General features: G+C 37.4%; 1 protein-coding gene across 2 annotated transcripts; it reads left to right on the forward strand.

Annotated features, from left to right (window-relative positions):
* The first annotated feature begins 406 nt into the window (after nucleotides 1–406).
* LOC101745732 (E3 ubiquitin-protein ligase Bre1) lies at nucleotides 407–14316 on the forward strand. Of its 2 annotated transcripts, none has more exons than XM_062670391.1 (17): nucleotides 407–631; nucleotides 805–963; nucleotides 1302–1488; nucleotides 1989–2174; nucleotides 2899–3116; nucleotides 3990–4244; nucleotides 4807–4980; nucleotides 5962–6219; nucleotides 6809–6901; nucleotides 7295–7416; nucleotides 8144–8297; nucleotides 8382–8537; nucleotides 8876–9067; nucleotides 9433–9625; nucleotides 10778–10872; nucleotides 11236–11367; nucleotides 11780–14316. In XM_062670391.1, the coding sequence occupies exons 2-17, from the start codon at nucleotides 811–813 to the stop codon at nucleotides 11930–11932; spliced, it is 2721 nt and encodes a 906-aa protein (XP_062526375.1). In that variant the 5' UTR covers nucleotides 407–631; nucleotides 805–810; the 3' UTR covers nucleotides 11933–14316. The 2 variants fall into 2 exon arrangements, with proteins under 2 accessions (XP_062526375.1, XP_021206387.1); XM_021350712.3 differs by having other exon boundaries at nucleotides 419–631; nucleotides 2896–3116.
* Nucleotides 14317–14383: the final 67 nt, after the last annotated feature.

The following is a 14383-nucleotide window of genomic DNA, read 5'->3' on the forward strand; positions in this document are numbered from 1 at the left end:
GGGGAGGAAGATCTTTTTAGGAGGAGGCAGGCTTAGTGTATAGTTAATAGACTTATTTAGTATCAATTGAATGTAGTGTCAAAGTGTAATATTATATTGTATTTAATCTATCCTGAGAGACGGAGCCAGATAGTGGGGAGTAATTTTTTAATTTTGTCGTTTTGATGTTTCTTCTGATTTAAGTGTGTAGTAATGTTGTCTTTGGAACTCTCAATATTTTATTTCAATTTCATTCATTTTTCTTTTCGATTTATATACCTTAGATGCTTTTATAGTTTGGTTCATAAAAGATGGAAACTTAGAACTTAAACGACAAAATGTAAGTTTCAAATTTCGGTAATTTTTGTCTGTTCGTCCGTGGAGATGAAATAAACTTATTCTATGGTCATCATAGATTATACACTTAATATATGATGGTCATGTTTGATTGGCAACACTAATTTCTTTCCTTCTCATAGATATTGGGTGCATCTGTAATTTGAAGTTGTTACAGCATAACATAATAGTTTAGATACACTTGCTTTTAGAGCCATGACAGTATTGAACCAAGTTTTATGTAAAGGATAATAATAAACATGTAAAATCTAAGACCAGAAAAACAATATTCAAAATTGTCATTATTGACAAGCAGGTATTTGTACATCGCGACAAAATGAGATTAACCATTGCAATTACAGAATATGGATGTCAGTTGTAGCTCTTGAATTTAGTAACATTATACAGATCAATACCTTTAAATGTCCGTAATCATACACTTATGAAATCTGGCTGTATTTTTTACGGTTCATTTTCATGTCCTCTTAGGTTAAAATGTCTAAGCGAGGTGCCGATGAAGGTGGCAACGGCAGTAGCCAGCCACCGATCAAGAAGGTTCATTTCGAACCCCATCTTATAGGACCTGTTTCTACCTTGGAAGAAATGGACATTAAAGTTTTACAGTTTCAAAACAAAAAATTAGCTCAGGTATGTTTGAATATAACAAAATGTAAGAGTATCTTTGACTAACTGTACCCTGTTCTACTTTGTGATAATGTTTGGAAAAGTGAAACTACTCTAATTGTAATATTGAATTTATAATTATTATTATTGATTAGACACATCTGATTACATTGTATATGAACATATGATGAAATTCAAGTGAAGTTTTGTTTGTCTTTGATTATAGTTTTGTACCTGTTAGTTATGTTGTTTGTTTAACCCTAAAAATATTACAAAGTTGGCTAATTTAGAAACGAAATTGTCATGTATCTTATATTATACCATGGCCATCATTTACTATTGGCAATGTTTTCATTTTGCAGAGGATAGAACAACGACATAGATGTGAAGCAGAGCTCAGGGCTCGAATAGAGCAGCTTGAGAAACGTCAAACACAAGACGATGCTGTCCTCTGTGTAGTTAACCGTTACTGGAATCTCTTGAATGAAGACATCAGAGTTTTACTGCAGCGTTTTGATGCAGAAACAGCTGATGAATCAGAAAACAAAAGTAACTTTATTTTTAACAATTCATTTGTAAACCTTCTTTGTACATCAGGATTTTTTTTTCAATATTCAATTTTTTTTTGTTACTAACAATACCATAGGTCGATGGTCAGCAACTCGCGACTTGCAAGTCAGAGCTTTTTGTCTCCTTGATGGCTTTTCTGTGAAATGCTTAGTTTAGGCACAGAATTACTTATTATTTAGCCTTGTAAGGTACTAGTAAATATTTTTGAAACAAGACTATAAAAAGATACATTAAAAACTGAAAAACTGGCTCTGAATAAATTTCAATTATCTGTCATATTTGGCATATTTGGTTGACAAAGTTACTGACCATTGCCATTAATGAAATAATAATAATAATCATCATCAGCTGCATCAGTTTTAGCTTTAGCTTTGTTTAGTAATAAAAAAAAATCAAAATATTGCTTTAAAACAAGTACAAACTTATACATGATTATTATGATATTGGATATTAACTATAAATAATATATTTATTACTAGATGAGAATGAAGCCACAACATCATTTTTAATGCAGCTGTCAACATGGGACAAGGAAGAGTTAGATGCACAATTGGCTAACAGAGTGCAAGTTAGCAAAAGAGCCGTTGCTAAAGTATTACAAGCATTTGATCGCCTACAACAGAGAAATGATAAAATTTGGCGTGCAATCAAGGGTGATGGAGACGGTAATGTATATCTCTATATTAATAAGATTATAAAGAAGCAAATTATGTTTGTTTGTTTATGAATATATAATTTCTGGTACTACTGAACCAAATTTGAGTAATAACTTATTGTAATAAGATAGTAATCTTTTACTTTTATAGAAATAACTTTTCGGAATATAGTTGAAATGTGCAACATTGTTGCACCATAGGACACACTAATAACATAACTTCTAGTCTATCCTTTCCACTTGGAATGCATGTATGGTTTGGGTATAAATTTGCAGTAATTTGGTATCAATTTATGTATACTATTACACTCAACTATCAGGTGATGGGGAAGTAGTTACATTATTTAAGGGGGTCTACGACATACTTGCATCTCTAGGATAGCCAAATTGTGTGTATTTATGAATTCAAAGCAAATCATGTATGGTTAATACAGAATAAATAAGTTTATTATGTTCTTTTCTTAAAAAATGAATAATAATATGTTTAAATCATTAATGGATGGATGTTATTATTACCCATCAATTTTTAAGTTATTTGTGGGATAGTAGTCAATGTACCAATTTAATTGAAATCTTATGCCTCAGGGGTGGGTGGCAGTCCAATTCACGTTGTGCTGTCTAGTGGCTACAGTAATTGCTTAACACCAAGTGGGTTGGAAGCTCAAAGGCCATCTAGAAAAAAACATCAATGCATAATTTAGTAAGATGAAAATAATGGGTCGTCCGCATAGAAGGTGGGGCAGCCCCATCGTTGGATGCGACAGTTCGTGCAGCCAACGAGGAAGTGACGGCCGAAAATCGACGTCTGCAGGGACTTTGCACCGCGCTACACGAGGCGCACCACGCCATGACGTTGCGAGTCGCCGCATTACATGACTCCCTCAACAGCCGGGATACTGAGAATGCTGAGCTCAAAAATCAAATTGATGACTTGCAGTACGAATTGATGAAGGTACACTTTTTTTAGCTGATCACTTTGTACGTATATCTATAAAAACACTAGTAATAATTCAGTGTTTGATTTGTGTAAACAAATCAATTTATGGCTGTTGTGAAGGATCTGTAACACTGATCATAATTTTAAGTGCCTTATTCACATTTACATATGTAAGGCAAATGTTTTTGTGTTATATAAGACTGCTGTATGTTATAGCCACTGACATTTGAGAGGTGTAAAAAATAAATTGACACAACCGTTAAAGAGCACTGGCACTGTGTTTTTGTATTGAAACTGTCGACAAACAGTATATGGTCATTTGGTGCTAAGTTTTTACCAGAGCTTCAGAGCCGAGGCAATTGTATTGTGTATGCGATTGTCGTATTGATTTCTGCTAATTAATACAAGCGAACCGTGAGCTTTCTGCTGAATCACATTAGTAAAAAAAAAATTGGTTGTCTGTAAATTCGGTTTACTGACGATAGTTGAACGTGATAACGTCATAAGAAATACTGATGGAATGGTTTCATTTTTCAAAAGAAAATTTTAATTTTATTTGTTTGATAGATATGTTGTATGGACAATTGACACCACATTCACTTTTCACTGAACTTCATACTTGACGAAAACATGTAAATGTATTATTGTATAGCAGCTGTCCACGCGGATGCATCGCTCACTCAAGTAGGAGAGTGACAGATGTCGAACGCTGCCGAACGCGGAGGCCGATTGTGCCTCTTTGTCGCTCGTTACGCGCTCTCGCTTGCACTTCAAGCCCTACATGGAACGCCTCAATGAGTCATGTTTTTTCGTGCGTGCAGCCGGCTCCATCGAATTATAAGACGTTGTCACGTCAAAAGCTGTAAAACTGCCTCTTAATATCTAAAGGTTCGATCCCGCAACGACAAGCTCGAAAACCACTTGGCCGAGGCGATAGAGAAGCTGAAGAGTTACCATCAGTCGGGCGTGACCACGGCGGCCAGTGCTCCCGCGCACTCGGGCGCCGCCGCCGCCAAGCTTGAGGACGTCGCCGCCGAGCTCGAGGAGCAACGGGAGCTGGCCAACAATCGCCTCGCCGAACTCGACCGACTGCATCGCCAGCATCGGGACACGCTCAAGGAAGTCGAAAAACTTAAGATGGACGTATGTATTTCAAACGGCTACTGTATGGGGATGTAGTATTAGTATCATGTGTACTCAATGTCTTACCCACTTTTAAATTAGGTTTCTTACAAGTCGTCGTGGCCTAAAGAATAAGACGTCTGGTGCATTCGTATCGAGCGATGCACCGGTGTTCGAATCCCTGGCGAGTACCAATTTTTCTAATGAAATACGTACTCAACAAATGTTCTCGATTGACTTCCATGGTGAAGGAATAACATCGTGTAATAAAAATCAAACCCGCAAATTTTAACTTGCGTAATTACTGGTGGTAGGACGTCTTGTGAGTCCGCACGGGTAGGTACCACCACCCTGCCTATTTCTGCCGTGAAGTAGTAATCCGTTTCGGTTTGAAGGGTGAGGCAACCATTGTAACTGTAGTGAGACCTTAAAACATATTTCATGATGGGTGGTGTATTTACGTTGTAGATGTCTATGGGCTCCAATAACCACTTAGTACTAGGTGATTTGTGAGTTCGTCCACCCATCTAAGCATTAAAAAAAAATTATATAAATTTGAATTCTGTGAATAATATCATTCTAGATCCGACAACTGCCTGAGTCAGTTATAGTAGAGACTACAGAATACAAATGCCTGCAGAGTCAGTTCTCGGTCCTTTACAATGAGTCTATGCAGATGAAGACAGCTTTGGATGAAACACGACTCCAGTTGCAGAACGCTAAGAACTTGCACATGCGACAGATTGAAATGATGGAGGTTTGTAGCTTTCAATACGTTGTCTTGAATTGCTTTATCATTGTTCATGATAAGGTAATAGTATGTCTATTATTATTTTTGATTAGTTTACTACAATTTTTATGGTTTGACTGCTAAATGGTGTGGATTGCAAATGATTATTTCAATCTTCCATCTATATGTGCTGGTGTTTCCCAATGTGAGGCCCAGGCCCCAAAAAGAGGAAATTTAATAACTAAGGGGGCAATCGGACTAAATTAAAATCAATAAATTAAATATAGGAATTAAAATTAAATATAGAAAATCTGTATTAAAATTATTTTTAATTTGAATTTCAGTTTTTTAATATATGTTTTGAAATATTACTTACTGTGTTTTGATAACAATTTCATAGTGATTTCTTCCTAAAACTTATAATTTATGTTTCTTAAGTGAACAAATCAAGTTTTTAATGTTAAAAATTATGTATATAGGGAGCATAAAAAATTTTGAAATGTTACAGTGGGGCATGGCACAAAAAAGGCTAGGAAACACTGATATGTGCCATATTACTTAAATGCTATTAGTACTTTAAAGATGTAATTGTGAAGTAGAAGATTGGTATAATGAAATGGCGAATAAATTAAAATAATAAGAATACAGCACGCACTTCACTTATTAAGATATTGTAATAAATATAATGTGAAGATATTGTATACAACCTGTATTGTATTTAGGTTTTTTATATTGTTTAGAGCTCTCAGCCTACATATCTAATGTTAAGGTGTTATCGGAAACCATAGACATCAACAACTCAAATCCCACCACTCACCTCGAGACATGAGCTGTAAGGTCTCAGTTTTAACAGTACAATGGCTGTCCCACCCTTCAACCCAAAACGCATTACTGCTTCACCGCAGAAAATAGGACGGGTGGTGGTACCTACCTGTGCGGACTCACAAGATGTCCTACCACCAGCAAAGTGATGAATATAGCAATAAAACCCAACTCGTTATGTTTTAGAGTGAAGAATTATCGCGTCAAAAAGCGCTCCGAGCAGAAATGATTCAGTTGGAGGATGTATTGGGGCAGTTGCGAAAAGAGTATGAGATGCTGCGCATAGAATTCGAGCAGAACTTAGCCGCCAACGAACAAACGGGACCCATCAACAGGGAGATGCGACATCTCATTACTTCCCTGCAGAATCACAACCAACAACTGAAAGGCGAGGTACATCGTTACAAGAGGAAATATAAGGACACCAGCCAAGAACTAAATAAGGTGATCAAATTAAGGATTTTCATCATAAATATCTTGTAATATAAATAAACTTTTCAATTAGTGACTCGGTGCCTCTGACTACTGAGGGTCGCCGGTTCGATCCCAATATCGCAGCGGTCGGGGAACCGGGGTAAATTACCCTAAATGGGGTAAAATGAAATTTTGGGGGGTAAAAATGAAACTTTTGTGAGTAAAATGTATATATTGAAGTGAAACTTCTTTAGAATTGTGATTTCAAACTAGATTAAACGAAATGAAATGAAACAAAAAAAATTTTTTTTTTTTTTTCAAAATCCTCGTGTTGTCTATAATGTAAAAGATGCTAAAAAGAAGCGATTTCGTTTTTTATTGTTCTTTGCCATGGGGTAATATCAATTTACACAAAAATATTATGGGGTAATAATTAAAAAAGTTCTCCGTCCGCTGTAATATCGAGTTAACATTCGTGAGACGAACATGTTTATTTGCTCTTTGTCTGGGTGCTTAATGTCTATTTATGTTTATATCTAAATGTCCATGAACTGTGTTAGCTACCATCAGGTAGATTTTTGATATCGTCTGATGTAATATGCTCCACCTAATGTTCCAGGCTCGCAAAGAGGTGGAGGAGGCCAACACTCGTGGCGGAGAGCGCGGCGACGAGAAGCCCCTCACTGTCAAGAAGGAAGAACCCGACCCCGAGGTAACTCTGCTCCGGTGCTAGACGACAGCGCGGTCATTGGAGTCTGTCAAATCAAATCAAATTTTTTTTATTCAACATAAATGAAAGTATATACATACTTGTTAAACGTCAAAAAAAACTACCGCCAATTCACAAAAACTAGCCTCCGTCCTGAGAAGAACTGGCAAGAAACACAGCGGGCATGCCTTTTTTTTTTAATATTAGATTTTTTTTTTAAATGTACCGTACACGTCACAGCTTGACTCAACAATTTTAAATTCTCACACAACATCATTGGGTGTACGTCGTTTGGGACGAAAAAAAGCGCTGAGTTAATTGTGGCTGTCGCAGCTAGCAACGATTGATTGTCGCTCAATTCCTTCGTCGATTAATTGTTGTGTGACGTCAATGCAGGGCGATGACGTCACTTGCGGCAACAGCGCGGGCGAGACGAAGTTGCCTCTCTCCAAAGATCACGGCCGCGCCAAGATGCAGGAGCAGGAACAAATAATCAAGGATCTCAAACAACAATTGAAGTAAGTGGGCGGTAGCTACTAGGGAGTGAGCAATTATTATGAATTTATGTAAGTTTACAGAATTTCAATTTCAGTTTTGTGTGTGTGTTATTTTATAAAATTTTTATGTAAACATTTCGATAGGATTTTTAAATATTATTGAGTTCATTTTCACGGCACCGCTTGCCTCGCCTGCTGTCGTTATGTGCAATAAATACAGTTCTCGTGTATTCATAGTGAGATTAAAATTTTAAAACTATACTAGACCCACAGAAATGAAAAGTACCTAGTACAAATGTGTTTGTCGTGTGACTCTGCCTTCACCAGACGTATGTACCATGCTGGTATCAGTGCTTTATTAGTTTCTGTCGTGAAATCCAGCTTTGTTTGTCACCAAAATGTTACCCATTTTATCATATTCAAGTACCAGACACAATAAATTTTTTATTATTGCTTAGATGTGTGGACGAGCTCACAGCCCACCCGGTGTTAAGTGGTTACTAGAGCCCATAGACATCCACAACGTAACCGCCACCCACCTTGAGATATAAGTTCTAAGGTCTCAAGTATAGTTACGAGGGCTGCCCCACCCTTCAAACCGAAACGCATTACTGCTTCACGGCAGAAATAGGCAGGGTGGTGGTACCTAACCGCGCGGACTCACAAGAGGTCCTATCACCAGTAATTACGCAAATTATAATATATTATTATAAAGCTTTTTTTTTATATATGCGTACCATATTTACAGAAAAGCAGTGAATGAGCAGAAAGAGTTGAAGTTACTCTTGGACATGTACAAAGGAGTCAGCAAGGAGCAGCGGGACAAGGTTCAACTGATGGCGGCCGAGCGGAAGGCTCGACAGGAACTCGAGGATCACCGGCAAAAAGCCAAGATGGCACAGGTCTGTTTCAAATGGTCATTGATACTTCTATCAAGCTCATCAAAATTACACAAAATATCAATATGACAATGTGTGTTTGTGTAGGAGAGTAAACGAGAGCGTCGCATGGCGGACGAGGATGCGCTGCGTAAGATCAAGCAGCTTGAGGAGCAGAAATACGAACTGCAGAAGCAGTTATCCTGTGCGAGGCCCAATGCTGACGCCCTGCATGGCTTCTCCAGGCCCTTCGCTGGATCACCTGTCAGTATAACATATTCTTCTTTTTATTAAAGCCAATGACGCTACAACCCAAATGCAGCCACCAGCCTCAAGGCTCAAAGTGACGGGCCCATCCAGCATAGGTGCAGAGTTGCTTAAAGGTTGAAATAATCATGTAGCAACTCTTATCATTTTGCGCATTGATTCGTTCCATAGTCTTTGCCAGTTTGCTCACTTCTTTCTGATGTGAATACTGGGCCCAATACTTGTCTTGTGTTAAGTCACTTGCCTTCCATCACATAGGCTGAGTCGTTCTTAGTAACTGTTAAATACTAAGATAATGTGAGAGTGAATTGAGAACTTGTGATATACTTTTATAGGAAGAAGAAGCATTACTGAACGAAATGGAAGTGACGGGTCAGGCCTTCGAAGACATGCAGGAACAGAACTCGCGTCTCATCCAGCAGCTGCGGGAGAAAGACGACGCGAATTTCAAGCTCATGTCGGAGAGGATAAAGGCGAATTCATTACATAAATTGCTGAGAGAAGAGAAACAACTACTACAAGAACAGGTATGGGGTTTGTTATAAACTGTCAATTTCAGCCTTATGTAAATTTGATTCAATATTCTGACGAATATTCTTACTGTTACAATCTTAGTTTCACAATCAACTTTTTAGTACTGGCATCGATTTGTTATGTTAATTTGAACTATAGAAATACATTTCAATTGATTTTACAAATAAAACAAAGTTTGCACGGGGCTCGTACATACCTGATCTACTCATTGTGATCTCAACGATTGGCTACTCATTCAAGGTCTCGTAGTTATTAGCAATTTAAATCTGACGATATTATGTCACGAGTTCGATCGGCTAACAACGCGACGCTTGTTGGTTTCTAAATAATTCGGACATTTTGTTCTTCTACATTGCAGGTCATAACTCGCGACCAGCAGATAGAGTCAATGGGCGCGGTGGCGCGGCGACTCGAGGAGAAGGAGCGGCTACTGCAGGCCACGCTCTCCGCCGTCGAGAAGGAACTGTTGCTCCGGCAGCAAGCCATGGAGATGCACAAGCGGAAGGCCATCGAGTCTGCGCAGTCTGCGGCCGACCTCAAACTACATCTCGGTACACTGCACCTCAAATTTACATTTGCCATTTTTTATTTATTTAAATAAAATAAAATAAAATCTTTTTTGACGTGGCCCATATGATTGTAGCGTGTATCACGATTTGAGTGTCGAAAATATAAGAATTTTGTTGTCACAAGTTTTTGTGTCTCACAAAGTGGCACAAGACGACGTAACGTAATCTCCACATTAACTCAGAGATTTATTTCACTCTTTGGCATTCCATACAATATATCTTCATCGTTTTAATCTTAAAACTACAGTCAAAACCGTTTACTGCGACATCGTTTAATACAACATGCCGGTTATAATAACCAAGAACAAAGGTCCCGGCTGAATGCCATATGAATGCCTTATTAAAAATATTGCTTTCTACGACATTGGTAATAACGACATACCTCATAAAACGACCACATTTAACTAATATTTCGGAGAATTAGATCTGTTAGAACGACCGGCTAAGCTGTATTGTAAACAATTTGAATAGGTATCCACATTTGTCTTCAATAGCTTTTAAAATCAGGAAAGAAAACAATAGGATTTAGTTTAGTGTAGGGTTTTTTCTAATTCTTAGAAACAAAACACGTGCATGCGGTAGTCAAAGCCCACTTCTTCATATTTCTTCAGTTAGTTTGTTACTTATCTATACACAAGACGCACCAAAACTTTGTGGAGTTATTCGTGAAACTTTCAAAATCTCGCAAAGATAAAGAAAACAAATTAATATTGAAGAATAATCGCGTATTATGTAAATATATTTTTCCAATAATTCCCTATCGATTTGTTTGTACTTGCACGATACACATTAAGCATCACCGGTTGTTACGACTATCGGTTTTTACGACTGAATATGAGCAGTCCCTTCGATGTCGTTATAACAGATTTTGACTGTAGTTGCAAAGCAAATCAGAGTGAACACTGTTATAGTGTATTTACTAAGCAGGAACGTTCCACTGGCAAACAATTGGACTTTATTGAAAATCGTAGCGACAGCTTACTGCGTCAGTAGCAGTGACGGCTTGTTATTAGTTTAAAATACTAGTTTGTAATACTAGTTTAAAAATTTATAATTATATGTTAATTAAATTTGTCCACGATCGTATTTTTTTTAAATTTTCGTCTAATATGTGTAATCTGTAATCGTGAACAGAGAAGTACCACGCTCAAATGAAGGAAGCGCAGCAGGTCGTGGCCGAGAAGACGAGCGCTCTTGAAGCCGAAGCGTACAAGACCAAAAGACTACACGTATGTAACATTGTAATCCTACATTACATCAGTCATCAACCTGGTCTCATCCCGCACCAATCTAGTGAGAAATTATTAATATAGTTCCTTCGGATTTAAATGCGCAATAATGGTGACTAGTTCATTGTTTAGTATTGGTGGCAGTGCACGAGTGACCGATGATGAAGCTATGTCCCTAGATGAGGCTCCTCGTATTGTTCAGTAATCTGCTGATGTCTCATTAAATTCCCATCATTTTCCTCAGATATTATTTTATTTCATGTCATCTTTGTGATTGATTCCTCATTCATTTCACTCTATTTCATACATATATATTTTTTACTTTATAAACATTTGATCACATTAATATTTCGTTTTGTGAAGGAGGAACTTGCAATATTACGGCGAAAAGCGGAGAGGATGAAGAAAATGGAACAAGCCGGCAGCAGCATGGACGAGGTCTTACTCGAGGAGATCCGCGAGTACAAGGAGACGCTCACCTGCCCCTCCTGCAAGGTAACACTCGCCACCCGCCGCTCTGCCATTACTATTACGTTCATTATTACTGAAGGAAAGACCTTATTGTATTTGCCCCACTAATCGTTTTCATATTATTGTTATGATTTAAATTATTGCACGGTCCTTTTAAAGATATCTTTGATACATTGTTTATCTAATAATTATAACAAAAAAAAATTTTAGTCGTTTTTAAATAGGATTATATTTATTATTTTAATTTACTTTTCTAACATTATGGGGTATCCGGGTTCGCGGATGTCGTCACCCAATTATACTCGTAGATACGACACCAGCCTATTGCTTTGTAATACCGGGGATTAGTTCCAATGAAGTCTCATAACTGCGGCCGAGCGAGGCAACACATCGCGTATGTCGGCCGCGAGTCTAACGTCACCGCTTCCTGTGTCAGGTGAAACGCAAAGACGCGGTGCTAACGAAGTGTTTCCACGTGTTCTGCTGGGACTGCCTCCGCACTCGCTACGAGACCCGCCAGCGCAAGTGCCCCAAGTGCAACGCGGCCTTCGGAGCCAACGACTACCATCGCCTCTACCTCTCCACCTAGACGGTACGCACCACACTGTTACGTCTACTTGTACGCGGTCCCGTCTGGACACGTGTTCCTCCCCGCGGGCTCGACCAGCCGGAGGGCCTCAGCCGACTTGGACTGTCGGAGGATGACTGCGAGACCAGTTGAAGGGACGCAGACTATTTGTTAAATCACACCAGAAACTTGATTAAAACCGTTCAATTTGTTAATTATTAAATAGTAAAAATTGAACAACATTCTGAAAAGTTAAGGGCGATTTACATCGCTCCAGTGATTGGTGATAGTCGATATTGAACAATTTCACTGGATCCTTGTGTACACATGTCACATGAGTAAGAATTTCATTTTGAAATTAATATAATAGCATAATATAAATAATAATAAAAGATCAGTGTCGCGATGCCACAAACAGTTAAAAGGATGTATTATGCGACGCGCAATGGACAGCGTCCGTCGGAGCCTTCGCAATGCTGTCGTCTGTCACTGGATTGATGTAAATTTGCATTACGGACTGATGCGCTAACAGCCGCGACACGAGTGTACAGAGACTGGCTTATTGTTAGTGTTTAATACATAGTTTATTTGTGTAAATATGACTCCAATATCTTGACAGGATAAAAATCGATTCAGTACTTACCTATGTTTAATTGTATAATTTATTTGTAAAAGCTTCGCCTTCAGTACTTTTAAGCGTGTTTGTTGAGTAAAGATCGAGCGCGTGTGGTCGACGACCCGTTTGTCTATGTAGCAACCTTCAACTCAAACTGTACTAGAAGATCGATAACTGTTGACAGCCGTCGCGACACTTAGTTTCTGAGAGTTTAATGTTGATTAATTGTTCGACATCAGTACGCTTAGTGTGAGTTTTTTAACGTTCTCGATAGCGTAAAAGTTAGCTCAAATTTTTTTGCAGTTGGAACAGCGCCCCTAGCGGCAAACGCAGGCAAACGTTCCGAATGCATACGAGTTCACTTTTACGTTATCGAGAACGTTAAATAACTCGCACTAAGCACGCTGATATTCCATTAGTTCTATTGTCCGTGATGATTGTAATTATTTGGTAAGGTAGGTCGTCGGCGTTTTGCGTGAATGTTGAATGAGACAGCCACGCCGGCCCCCGGGCGCGCGCAGTGTACATATTGGTTTAACTTCGATCTCGCACCATTCACCTCATTTATGTGATCCCATTTTCTATCGTTTAAAACGAGATTTTAAATATGATATCCGTTTGATGCAATAAAATAGTAAATCGAACACCTGTCATATTGTTGTCCTCGTATGTACACGAAAGTGGAGTTGTTTAAAGTTTTGGTATTTTAAAACATTTCCATCACGTCTTAGCTGTTGACGGGTATGCTTCAAAGTCGATTATATTGATTAATATAATCACTTGCATGATTTAATCCGAAAAAAATAATGTTAATGAATAATTAAAATATCTTTGGATAAAAATACACTGATTCGAAAAAGTTATGAGTTTACATGAACGATGACGTTTTTTAATATCTTGTCATAGAAAAACAATGTTGTAATGTAGCAGTCGATATTGTCCTTACCGTGATAGTTAAGTAACTCTTTGACTGACATTATTTATATATTTAGGTTTTATTTCTCACCGGCCTTGCATTTTTAGCAAAAGATCTAGGAGATCAACATTAAATTGGCAATGTAAGAAGTATCTAATTATGAAATGTCTAAACTGCAGGTGAATGATTATGAAGTGTTTTTTTTTTCGTCTAAATAGTTTATTATTTAGAATACAAGAAATAGAGAACTTATTTTATTCACTCGTTATAAAATATGTATCATAAATCATAATACACATTTGTTTCATAGTCAGCCTGGAAGTAAAATTATTTAAGATAATGTGCTGTAAAAATCAAGGGAACAATTTATTTGACAGTATTTAGTTTATTATTTATAAACGCGATTGTTTCTACTCGTGTACTTGTTAAGTTTAAGTCGATAACAACAACTGTGAGCGCACGCGAGCGTGTCTCCTCTACAGCTGTAATAATTATTTTTAAGTAGGTAAATTTTTTGTAACGACATGCTTTTTATATTATGTATTATTGTTTTTAAATCTTACTTCGAAAAGGAATAGTTTATGTGTATCTTGTAAAGGATAGTTCTAGAATATAGTTAATGAGACTTGAATTTTCTATAATACGTCAAAGTGCATAAAAAAAATTTTTTTTTCTTTCCAAAAATTACTTTTCGAGAAAATAAAATAATTCAAAGCAATAACCACGTAAATTTTGATTTTTTCATTGATCCATACATTTGATCTACCCTAAATTTGTCATTAGCCTTTTCTTAAAGTTGTAAATTGTGAAACAAAGTTTGAACTTAAATTGTAAATGTGTTGAATTATGTGAAATAAACGTCTCAAATATAAATTACTCGTTTTTGTGTTTTCCTTAATGTTTGGAGACTAAAATGCATCAATATTTACGGCATGAATGT

The sequence above is a fragment of the Bombyx mori genome, chromosome 10 (genome assembly GCF_030269925.1).
Source record: "Bombyx mori chromosome 10, ASM3026992v2".
Classification (NCBI taxonomy): Eukaryota; Metazoa; Arthropoda; class Insecta; order Lepidoptera; family Bombycidae; genus Bombyx; species Bombyx mori.

Excerpts from the sequence above, each read along its gene's own strand:
- LOC101745732 (XM_021350712.3), top strand. The coding sequence starts at position 811 with ATGTCTAAGCGAGGTGCCGATGAAGGTGGCAACGGCAGTAGCCAGCCA. Across the intron at positions 1,489-1,988 it reads TGATGAATCAGAAAACAAAA|ATGAGAATGAAGCCACAACA; the intron begins GTAACTTTATTT and ends ATTTATTACTAG. Across the intron at positions 9,068-9,432 it reads AACAACTACTACAAGAACAG|GTCATAACTCGCGACCAGCA; the intron begins GTATGGGGTTTG and ends TCTACATTGCAG.